We start from the raw sequence: 12973 nt of genomic DNA, 5'->3' as shown, positions 1-12973 counted from the left end.
CCACTACAGACACGGCTCGCCTACAGGAAATTCACCACACCTTCGGTTGTACATATAGCCAAACTGTTCAATACATCCAAACTCACGCCGAGTCATAGTCGATACATATCATATCCAGGTATTGTTTTTTTCATAGTTTACATCATAAATAAATTTGTAAATGAACCTCGCTTACAGATATTACAATAAATATTGTGCACTGTTTTAATCCTTTGTCCTCTCTAATACAATAAATGTCTTTGCTCGGAGTCTTTTTTGTGTTGTTCTTTCTCTTAAACAATCTAAGTAACCACAAATCTAGATTTATGATATATTTTGTTTCCTTCGAAGTATATACATGAGAGTTCTATAAATGCTATAATGAGATGTGTATGTATTTCCGATGAAATGTTATAGTTTTCTTCCGTTGAGAGATGTGGTTGATAACGTTTTAAAAAAGGGAGCAATTTTTAAAAAAAATGAAAGAGAATATAAAGGAATATTAATGAAATATAAGATGTGTCGGTTAGAACGAATGAAAAGAGACTTAAGCTGATCAGTGGTTTGTGTTTCTACTTCTAACTAAAATATTTTCATTGTTGTTATCGGATGTTGCGAAGACGTAAAAAAAAACTCAGAAGTAAAATAAAGTTTCAGATATGGAATAAAAATCCTTTTGTGATAACCTGATTAATTCTGTGAATGAGAAAGAGGTTATAACAATACTGCATAACAGAGATAAGTAACCTTACCATTTAAGCGTCAGTGCCGTCTGCTTCTTCTTGTCCCTCATGATTTGTGCAACAGTCTTCTTCTGAATCTGTTGTTCATCTGATGTGATGTCACCATTTCCTGCTTTTTCCTCTTCGTCCAAAATGCTCTCGTCATCAGTAAATGCGGGACTATTCAGTGCGGGACTGTCCACCCTGTTGGGTTCTGTGTACGATAAAGGAAAGATAAGTATTGACATCCTAGTAGGACGTAAACTTATTTGGAAAAAAAAATAAAAATTGCCATTATCAGTTGTTATGAAACTAAAACATAATTTACTAAAACGTTATCGCAAGATCGGAAGTAAGAACTACAATGTTTAAAGATATACATAGTATAAAATACAGTATGATATATCACTTCGTTACTCCGAAATCCGGTATACAGTTTAACTTCGTTACTCCAGAGTCCGTCATCGAGATAGGCATTTCTTGGTGTGAATCGTTTTGCTTAGAGCAAATTGTTTAAAGTTAAGAGAGAGAGAGAGATTCTTGATGTTAGGTGTTTTTCTGAGAGAGACAGTTCCTTACCAGGGGCGTTTGTCTAAGAGAGAAATAGATTCCTATTGTGAATCAGTTCGCTGAGAGAGGGATATTTGACAATAAACGTTAAACTGAGAGAAGCAATTCAGAGGACGAGAGACATACTTTTCTTGGAAGGATTCTGATTTTAAACGTTTAGCTAAAATACTTTTGTCTGTGTGAAATACGCCGACACAGGGAGAACAGAAAAACCAACTGATAACAGGCCAGTCTATGGACACTTGACCAACTCGTTGAAATTAGCCATTGCAAAGAAGTCACGTGACCGATGCTCAACATACATATCTTCACTATTCAATATGTCACGCAGAAGTACCAGACTGGAATTCATAATGGTTCAATAGAGATTTCATGGCTAGCGGACGTCAACTAGATGTCAATCATTTATCGTTGCAAATCAGCTTCTATTTTCATGATAAAAAAATAAAAACGTTTTAAAAACTATCACAGAGGTAGCATGCCTTAATCCAAGATTTGTGGATAACATACATATGTTAATCTCATTTATGACGTCATATAACCTATAAGATATCTATATCATAATATTTTTTCTTGAATTACGACTAAAACCAATCTGTGTTTCTAAATACCCGTGTAATAAGAACAAGTCATTTCAGTCTCAGTTCTAGTTTTTTTTTATATCACAAAGTTAAAATACCGTAGTAGATTGTCAATAAAGGTTTGTATATAATAGTTATAGATGCTAATTTACGTGAACTGACAGGAACAAATTCATCATCTATTTAATCACGTGATAGATAATTCAGGTAGAAAGTAGACATTTCCCATTCAAGTAAAAAAAAATCGTTTCTTTATCCATGGTTCTCATTGTTACGTCACAATGCAATCTGTAATTTTGTGACGTCATTTCATTGTGAAAAAACTTGAGTGACGTCATATTTGGTAATCATGTCTACACTTGTGTGATGCACAATAATATCACACGGGTATGGTTATTGAAGTACGGTCCTGTTTTTAGTGTAATATCACCCATAATACATGTATAATACTTTGTGGATCTATGATTGGCTGAAGCTTCCACGTCGATGTTGACGTCATAACTTCATGACGTCATATGCATAATGATGTTCTGGACAGTGGTGATTTATTTCCACTGATGTGATCGCCATTGAAAGATAACCATATATATATATATATCATAATCATATTTGATATGTGGTCAATGAAACTTCTCAGGGGCTCGGTGAAATAAAAAAAATCTTTAGGCTCAATGCATAAATCTCATATTAAATGGAAACTCATTTAAGACTGAACATCTATATTTAAATTTTTAGTCTATTACTTGAGTCAGCTGGTTTCTAAAAAAATCCTCAAAAGTTTGCTCGTGCCTGAAGTATCTATTTTCATTGGCTTCGTATTTTTTCATTATTTATCTATTATGAAGTGTATACATTACAAATCTAGTCAGATTAACACATCTCTTATACACAGCTTAAGTGGTCAAACGGATTTATGTTATCTCCGTTGACCACAACTGTCCACTGGTCATTTTACCTTAATCGCAGTAACAACATTAGGCTCCTTGGCCAAACCGAGGGAGATAGATTACAGGGTAATTGAACATATCTAGAAATTTATCGGTTTACGAATCCGATCTAGATACCATTGATAAATAAGAGATTTTATGATAAACCATAATTCTTGGTTGACTGTTAAATTTGTACAGTTATTCGACAGATTAAATTTACCGATTTTGCCTTTCATGTTTTTTTCTTTTATGATTTCAGATGTTGAAAGATTTCTATATGTATTCTGTGTTCATTTCTTGTTGTTTACAAGTGATTTTATTTGAAGAAGAAGAAGAAGAAGAAGAAGAAGAAGAAGAAGAAGAAGAAGAAGAAGAAGAAGAAGAAGACGGAGAAGAAGAAGAAATCTTTCATATTTTAACAGGTTTACAATATCGTGATAACAAAATCAATACACGATTCTTTGGATCCTTGAAGTAAAAACATGTCATTATTTTTTCATTGATTCGCTAATATTTAATCCAGATGACAAAATGGTTATTATAAAACAAATAAAAGGCAAACATATGCTTTGTAAACGTTGTCGTTAAGAGAGAAAACATCTGTAGCTTTTTAACTGCATAACACACCTGGTGCTATTGTCACAACTGAGCTTACCTGATATTAAAAAAAAAATAATTTGATATAGTATTTCATTACGTGTCACTAATGCATTATATATATAGACAACACAGTACAAATTATTGTATACACAGAATATTTGTGTTGATATATTGTTCCACCCAGAATGTAAAACTGTTGACAACACATTTATGATAAAACATAATAATATTGATCATGGTGTCTAATTCAAACCGAAGCAGGATATTACAAACGTATGTTTAATTGTAACAGTATTTGTTTTCATTGACAAGACAAATAGTGTATATATCTAACCCAAGAAAAAAAATCTCGTGTCCCCTTGTGTACAAAAGAAGTGTATACAGAGACCTTTGATGTGACAGAAATACCGACAGTGTTATTTCAACAATTTCTTTTGGCCCCAACTATTCCTGTCGATAAAATGGCTTCATGCAGGCCATGCTAGGATATCATACAAAACTGCTTGTCAAGAAAAACATATTACAATATAGACAAATATTTGAAAATAAATGAGAGAAAAAAATTTAACTAAATCAATTTAATCAGTTACAGGTGTGGGACAAAGAAAGACGTTCTTCAAAATTATTCCTGAACATGAATTTGGTTCGGAAAATTATAAATGTGACACTGATAATTCGATTTGACAAACAACAAAATATTCATCATTTCAATAACAGTGACGTTGTATACTTTCATCAATTAACACATTTTAATACCATTCTATAATAAACTTAATTTGGGAAGCGGCTGTTTACAATTATGACGATAAATTAAGAGAATCGATATAAATTAACATGGCGTACACCCTGCCATTCTGTTTTACTACCAGTTTTTATAACTCACGATAAAATGTGCGTTTCATAAAGAACAGGCCATTTAATTACCAGTACGGATTATCAAGGTGATTTACTGCATATATCATACGGTATATTTATGATGTTAAGGTAAAATTTCCATGTCGGTTTATTTTGTCATAATTACTGAAATTAGGGTATTTCAATAATATTTGTATGAATAGATGTCGATAATGTTTATACACTGTAATTACAATTAAGACTTGATTTGTTTCACTTTGACGTGTCATAAATGAAATAAACAAATAAAATAATGATTTTCAATTAACTGCTCATACCATATAAATTAATGTATATTTTTGCAATATTAAAGGGGGAACATAGGGCATGAAATATAACGTGGATATCTTATCACCCCTGGTATGGAAAGTTTCTTCCTAAAGCTCTAAGTTGCTCATGTAGACACGCAATGTTATATTACAGTATGATATAATGTTTCAATTAACATAATAAAATTGATGATATTGTTATTTACAATTTTTCGTGTGTTATATCTATATTTATGTTCTAGTTTTGACGTAAAAATTGGTCAGTGCTATAAATTTTAATGCTTAGCGGATATTTGTGATTCCTGTTTGTGGTTTGCGCCATAAACAATGACAATATACACACCATTCATTAACTAGTCATAACTAGCCGCTGTCCAGGTAAAATGTATCAAGGTATCACAGCCCAGGTAAAATGTAACAAGGTATTACAGTTCAGGTAAAATGTATCAAGGTATCACAGCCCAGGTAAAAATGTATAAGGTATTAAAGTTCAAGTAAAATGTATCAAGGTATTAAAGTTCAGGTAAAATGTATCAAGGTATCACAGCCCAGGTAAAATGTATCAAGGTATCACAGCCCAGGTAAAATGTATCAAGATATTACAGTTCAGGTAAAATGTATCAAGGTATTACAGTTCAGGTAAAATGTATCAAGGTATTACAGTTCAGGTAAAATGTATCAAGGTATTGAAGTTCAGGTAAAACTGTATCAAGGTATCACAGCCCAGGTAAAATGAACTGAGGTATCACAGTTCAGGTAAAATGTTTCAAGGTATCACAGCCCAGGTAAAATGTAACAAGGTATCACAGTCCAGGTAAAATGTATCAAGATATTACAGTTCAGGTAAAATGTATCAAGGTATTACAGTTCAGGTAAAATGTATCAAGGTATTACAGTTCAGGTAAAATGTATCAAGGTAAAATGTTTCAAGGTATCACAGCCCAGGTAAAATGTAACAAGGTATCACAGTCCAGGTAAAATGTATCAAGGTATCACAGCCCAGGTAAAATGTAACAAGGTATCACAGTCCAGGTAAAATGTATCAAGGTATCACAGCCCAGGTAAAATGTATCAAGGTATCACAGTCCAGGTAAAATGTATCAAGGTATCACAGCCCAGGTAAAATGGATCAAGGTATCACAGCCCAGGTAAAATGTATCAAGGTATCACAGCCCAGGTAAAATGGATCAAGGTATCACAGCCCAGGTAAAATGGATCAAGGTATCACAGCCCAGGTAAAATGGATCAAGGTATCAAGGTAAAATCACACAGCCCAGGTAAAATGGATCAAGGTATCACAGCCCAGGTAAAATGGATCAAGGCAGCCCAGGTAAAATGGATCAAGGTATCACAGCCCAGGTAAAATGGATCAAGGTATCACAGCCCAGGTAAAATGGATCAAGGTATCACAGCCCAGGTAAAATGGATCAAGGTATCACAGCCCAGGTAAAATGGATCAAGGCATACAGAAACGGCTGAACATGTAAACAGATGTTTTCTTCCCTCCACAGCCATTGAAAAAGGTCAAACTTCACAAACATGAAGACACAAGCCGAGTATATGAACCAAATCTTGAAAACCATTGTCTTACCCGTGTGTACCTGTCGGCATTAGACACATAGACCATGAAAATCAATTTCTCACAGGTGCACGTGACGCGTGCGACGACAATAATATTTGGTCAAATTGTACTGTTTACATCAAAATTACCTCCAGTAGTAAATCTTTGTTTGCACGCCTAAGGAAAGGTTACACGTACTTTTAATTCTGAACCTCTTTTTTTTTGTATTTTGATAAAAAAAAATTTGCTTAAAAGGGATGAACGGTATCATTGTATCAATCCATTTTGGTCTGTAAAAAGCGATACAGACAGGTGTAATAAATTAATATGAAAAACCTATCGAAATGAAATCCGGCTAACAAATAAATTTCAAACATAAAAACTAAAATATCAATAAAAATTATAACGCTATGGAAACTTCGGGGTTTTGTTTATATAATTAAAATGTGAATTTCATAAGTGGTACATAAACGAACGATTTAGATTTATTATACTAATCGGATGTTTTCTTATTTAAAAAAAAAAGAAAAACTTTCCTTAAAGTACATCTGTAGTATTATATAAAACATCGCTTCCTTTTCCACTTGAAATGACATTTATACAGTTTGTACAAATAAAAAATGGCGATGTTGTTATATATACATCTGCATTAATATGAGCACTCCATCCTGCCAAACTTCAAACTCCAGTCCTCAACACGAGGCAGGAAGTAAACAGGGGGCCGCGTGTACCTCCCTTTCTCCTCTAGGTCGGTACCAAATATCGCCCGATTTCCCTAACAGTTTGCTCATAATCACCCAAATATTTTGTAAAAAAGCGATAACCCTATTTCCTGGTTATATATTTAAACTCACCAGTGAAGAAAACCATGTGTATGAATTGAAAGGGAATTAAAAAGTAAGAAATGAAAAATATCTTCAATTTCCTTATAACATACAGAGAGAAGATTTACAAATTATTTGTACTATAAATTGCAACACCGGTGACATTAAATAATCTATTGAATGGAAGAAAGAAGGGACAAAAACGCTAAAAATATAACATTAATGATTAATCGATGAAAATAGAACATTTGATTCATTACGTCACAAAGCATTAAATAGGAAAACAGAAAATACATGATCTACTGATAAAGTTAATAATTTCAGTTATATTCGGGAAGAAAACAATGGAATTCATTTTTCAGTGGTAACATTATAAATACGTTCATTTGTTTATTTAGGTGATATTAGATGTGTCTAAAAACTTTCATGAATATCTAATTTAAAAAAAATTAACTTAACCAATTTATAGACTGTAAATAAATACAAATAATGCCGTTTATTGATTTTTCTGACAAATTATATCGAGTTTGATGAAAATAATTTTGTTTGAGTTAGGGAGATATATTTAATTAGTGTTTATTTATAACGTTTGTTAAACCTCTGATCGATATCAGTATGATCACCATGAAGTTGATATAAAATAAATCGGTGTAGATTTTCCGTGTTTTCGTTGACAGTGTATTAAACCTTTCACGTATAAAAAATCCTCACAGACTCCGCGCGACATTTCATCGTTATAAGGTCTGTAGCAAAATATTCTTTATGTAGATAGCATTTCTGTGATCGTGACACTATTACAGAGTAGAAAATTCAATCGTTCAATTTTCAGAGCGAACTGTTTTCTAATTTTTTTCTTGCTTATACGCGTATAAATTCCATGCACTTGTAATTAGAGATCGGGGGGAAAATCGGACGTTGAATTTCAAATTATCCTCATTTAATCGCCTGTTTCCATGACAGTTTAATAGCAATTGACTTACATTGTTATATGGCATAATTTGGTCCATAACTGTGATGTTATAATATTATACTAAAATTACAAACAGACATGATTTGGTTTCATTATCACTAAATTTGACGTGCTTCCCATATTTTTCACAAAAGAAATTAATTTTAAAATCTATGAGCTTTCGAAATATGCCCCTCCTCGGTCCCCTAGTACAGCATACATTAACTGCTTTCTCAGTAAGAATATAAAGATACGTATTTATTCTATGCAGATTATTAACGCGTGTAATTCTCTATATAAACAGATGCACCCCAAGTCCCCGGACAGACTGTGTGAGTTTGTTTGTACATAGCGTGACGAACAGATTACGTTCTAGTGTCGGGTACGTACAGATAGCAGATCTCGTCCTACTTTGAAGAATGACAAATCGCACTATCTTCCCTGTCGACATTTTACCAACTTCAAATAATCTCAGCCTTTCCACACAGAGATCTTCAACGTCCGTTCAAAAATCTTTCGCACTCTTACCGATAATATTCGACGACAGTAACGTGGAGAATGAACAAAACCGCTAAATATGATCGCAGCATATTTCAGGATTTTATCTCGGAATATTAAGGGTATTGTTATTATAGAGAAATTCCTGTATAATTCCAGTCTTTTCTTATCAGTATTATAGTGTTTGAATTCATCTAGGTCAAGATATTTCTCGATGTAAGGCTCCAACACGAACTCTAGTCCGTTGTTTTGTCTAAAGCCACTGACGGGCGGGTAAAGAGCATCGCGAGCGACTTCACATTGGACGTCGGTTAGAACGGGTGTTGTGCAGTAGGTGACTTGTTATAACAGCTTCCAAGATATTCCTAAAAGATAGACCTATGTTTGGGAATTACTCTCTTGAAATATTTCTTGTTAAATCAATTTCGTTCACTAGCGAAAGGCTGATTACTTTTAAAAAAAATATATATATGTATATCTACATATATAAACCAATCTTTATCTTTTTTTAGACTTTACTTGGTATATCATTAACATTTATGTGTGTTTCTAAGTCCGAAGGTATATTGAAGTTATATACCTGCACGTGAACAACATTTTTAATCTCGTTAAATTAAAGGTTAAATATGTTATTATGTTGATCATATCAAAATTCAGACAGAAAATATTCTTTCTTTTTATAAGTTTGTTGTTCATCTCATTTCTGTTACATCAATATCAAAAAAAAAATATAAGTTGAAAAACATAAGGATCTTCTGACAAAGTCTCATAAGGACAAATTGAAGTTTTAAAATTTGTCAAAATAAAACCTTTATATATATGTTCTGGTTTAAAGAACGTACATGTAGTGTACATCAAAACAAACTGGGTTCAACTTGCACAACTTATGAAATTGATAACAAATAAAAATAAATAAATAAATGAATAAAAAAACAAACAAATGACACGGTAGACGCAAGAGTGAAATTAAGAATCGATGATATGAACGATGAATGAAACAATACGATGATCACGTGATAAGTAAATACATTATGTTTTTATATTGTTGATTTACAGATTTATGGTAGTAATTTACATATAACGCGCCGTGTTTTTTTATGATGACGGGGAACAATAAACAATCATAAGTTTCTTAAAATAAACAAAGTGTGTTTAAAGAAGCTGTAAAATATAACAAGGATTGCTCCTCAAAATCTTAAATAAATATCACCCCGTAAAACATCCCGAAAGTCGACCAATGAGAGTCTATTAAACACCGACTCGGATTTGTAATGTAGGGAGCTTACAGTATATAATACTACACGGAACTGAAGGCGGGTTCCTGGGTTTCCGGGTACGGTCGCCATGAGCTGGTAACTGGGGTTTGGCAGATTGACTTTTTCGGAATGTCAGCTCGTGTCACACGAGTACACGGACAAGTACACAATCGTAGTGTTTATGTCCAGTCGATTGTTGTTGTTAAACACGTGCAGCGCACGTGCTACCTGGTGCTATTATGTTTTTGCTAAGATTTAGAAACTCTTAACTTATAGGTACAATATATTCCTTTGTATATTTCTAACTGCAGGATTTTATATTTGCTATGAGTTAATATATGTGTGTTCGGAAATTTTCCTGAATATCAAATATATTTCTATACATAAACATCGATTATATGAAAAGTAGAGTAATTACCAACCCAGGATACAACCTGAACAAAATGCATCTTTTGAACAATCAATGTTTGCGCCGTGAATATAATATACTTTTGAATACGCATATATGGATCAGCAATGTATTAGACCTCGTATGAAATGTCAGTTTTTTCACACTGTACATATATATTGTTCTATCTATGTATGTTACCAGTTATAACAAATAAAATCATACTAACATTGGAGTAACTGGTGTTTTAGAAAATTTTTGTCCCAAATACTTGGCCGTAATATTACTTGATTACCGATGAATATTACTCCATCCGAACTCTATCTCCAGGTGAGGTATTGTAGGTCTGGGAGAATACATGTATCAATGGTTTTATAATTTAAAAAAAAATCTTGTGTTATTTAAATCAAAATCAAACATTCAAAACTAACTGACAACATGAAACGGTTACTGTACAAACATCGCTCGTGCCTGTTTTAATTATGCAAATGAGATGTTTGTGAGCAAATATAATCATTTTCAATCATAATGGAAGTGTACCATTTCACTACAACACAAATTTTATATACTCCATATATCATAAGACATGTTCTACAAAACAACGTTTCGGAGTGACCTTACCGTTTTTGACTCCACGTTTCCGATATTTCCGACGTTCGTCCGAACTGATATCCGGGGATGTACTACTCGTATCTATGGACTCACGATCCGTATCTATGCTACCCTCTCTGCACGTGATTTTCGCAGGAGTTTGCATCTCTAAGAAATCCTTGTCAGACGTACACGGCATCCCCGTGTGCACTGATGGTCAGATGTCCAGTCCTGGGTAGCCACAGTTGTATGGCTTCACTGACTAGTTACACAGAGGGACGTCTCGGAGAAGACTACCCAGCCAACCAGATGGTCCTTGACAGCCGATATAATGTAGGTTATACCATAATTTTTTTATCAATACCTTCATAAATCACAGGTAAACCAAAAACAACCCAGGTAAATGATGTATAGGTCGTCTCGTCCTTGTGGTATAATTCTAACTAAGGTATGACAGATCCACAGGTAAATCAGATCCAGGTAGGACAATATATAAATACGGTTTGTGGAGAAAGATGAGGTTTCGGGTAGGCTTCCTTCTACATTATCATACAGATATATCTTTCTAATAGCTATCACTGATTTGTCGCCAATATTGATCCCCACGACGTCACATCACGTGACACACATGAACATAATGACCGATATGAGAAGATAAGGGTTTTAATAATAACTACCCGGCCGATGTTGTTATCAGTCCACGAGTACCCGCCCCCTACGATAACGATGATCGACAGCTTTGATGGACGGTCAGACAAGTGGCACTATACAGCTTACTGAAGCCCTTTCCTGGCGGTCGGAGAACTCAGAACTGCCAAGAGTCATACTTGTTTAGTAATAATAATAATAAACAAAAAAAAAAAAAAAAATGTAACAGAAATAATGTTTTCCAAAATTCAGTACAAAAAACAATAATAGTAAAAAAAAAAAAAAAAATGAAAAATAAGGAATTAAAAAAAAAACCAATCTCAATACATGCTAGAATTCAAAACTATTTATTTTGTAATACGCACGTGCGATTTATTGTTAATTTTGAGTACCAAAACAAATCATGTCTTTATCCTGTGCCGAGATACTGATGTAAAAACATCTGTGTGTCCGACATTGGTCAGTTTCTTATCTGTCCACTTACCTGTATACCTATTTAGGTATAAACCAGGTAAGACTATCGTGACACGTATGACGTATTTATCGGAAACGTGAAACAAATTCTGTAGTCCAAACTACCTAATTATCCGAAACACGATAATACTTGTTTTACTACCTAGAAATCTGCAGTATCGATTTATTAAGGCGTTTCTAGACCAATTTTCAGAAACATAAATGATGTTCTGTCCTCAAAATGCATTTTTTATTATCGATATGTATTTTATAAATTCGGTGTCAAAACTTCGGCATTATTCGACACACGAATTCTGTTTTATCAAGCAGGACGTAGTATTATGGGTAGTTATAACGGTTCGTTGTTTTGTCTAGTTTTCATTGCTGTTAAATATTTGTGGTTCTTGTTTTTACATTTATTTTTTCCTTTTTCTGTTAAATTCTTGAAAAAAACTCACGTCCTATCAGATTATATACCACTCTATGAATAGAATGTAATTTATCCATTAATTTATATCAAAATACAATAAGTCCGAATGGCAATGGTTTCCAATTTCTTCAAGTTTGGGGCAACTCCCGTTTTTCTAATCCCCTGTTTTCTATTTCAGCTGTTCTGATAGGCAACTGACATCTGCTAGAAAGCATTGGGTAGTTTCTGTTAACATCAACTGTTTATGATAGGAAAACAATTGACCCGAAGTAGACCTCACACATATAGTGCAAATACAACGTTGTAAAACTACATAGAATCGCTGATTTCAAATCGAAGTACGAAAAAAAAGAAACAAGAAACCGTCCGGATATCAGTACCAGGATGTGAGATTTCAATACAGTCTGGTGTTTGTGTGGGTCGCACATTATCCTCGAAGCCACACATTTCTGCTATGTGTAAAACATTTTTTAGTATAACGCTTGAATTACATTAGAATATTGTCTGGTAATATGTATATAGATAGAAAGTCTTTTCATCTTCACTGATTTAAAGTGGTCTTTTTATTGTTTTAATTACGACATACCCATCCCACGATAATTATTGAGTATGACGTCATTTGCGACCTGTTGATTATGACGTAATAATCTCGTTAATTGAACTTTACGTTTTCGTAATGACGACATATGTATCTCGTAAATAAGAATTTCACCTTGTCGTAAATATAACATACTATTGTATAAACAAGATAAAAATATAATTCATATGGGACTAACCGGCTTCCATAGCTGTAAATTACACGTTAAATCATTAACTTAGATGAAGATCAGA

General features: G+C 33.3%; 1 protein-coding gene across 1 annotated transcript in view; it reads right to left on the bottom strand.

The window, feature by feature from the left end:
- The window catches only part of LOC132553804 (DNA-binding protein RFX6-like), a 50958-nt gene extending 40148 nt beyond the window's left edge, over nucleotides 1-10810 (bottom strand). The window contains exons 1-2 of the mRNA XM_060218083.1: nucleotides 10642-10810; nucleotides 732-915 (exon numbers count right to left, since the gene is read on the bottom strand). Coding sequence (XP_060074066.1) covers nucleotides 732-915; nucleotides 10642-10810 — 353 coding nt within the window. The remainder of the gene's footprint in view (nucleotides 1-731; nucleotides 916-10641) is intronic.
- Nucleotides 10811-12973: the final 2163 nt, after the last annotated feature.

Source organism: Ylistrum balloti, unplaced genomic scaffold (assembly GCF_031769215.1).
Source record: "Ylistrum balloti isolate Yb309-2 unplaced genomic scaffold, AGI_CSIRO_Ybal_v1 Utg370354, whole genome shotgun sequence".
NCBI lineage: Eukaryota > Metazoa > Mollusca > Bivalvia > Pectinida > Pectinidae > Ylistrum > Ylistrum balloti.
Note: the sequence above shows the minus strand (reverse complement) of the source record. Positions and strands in the feature narration are given on the sequence as shown.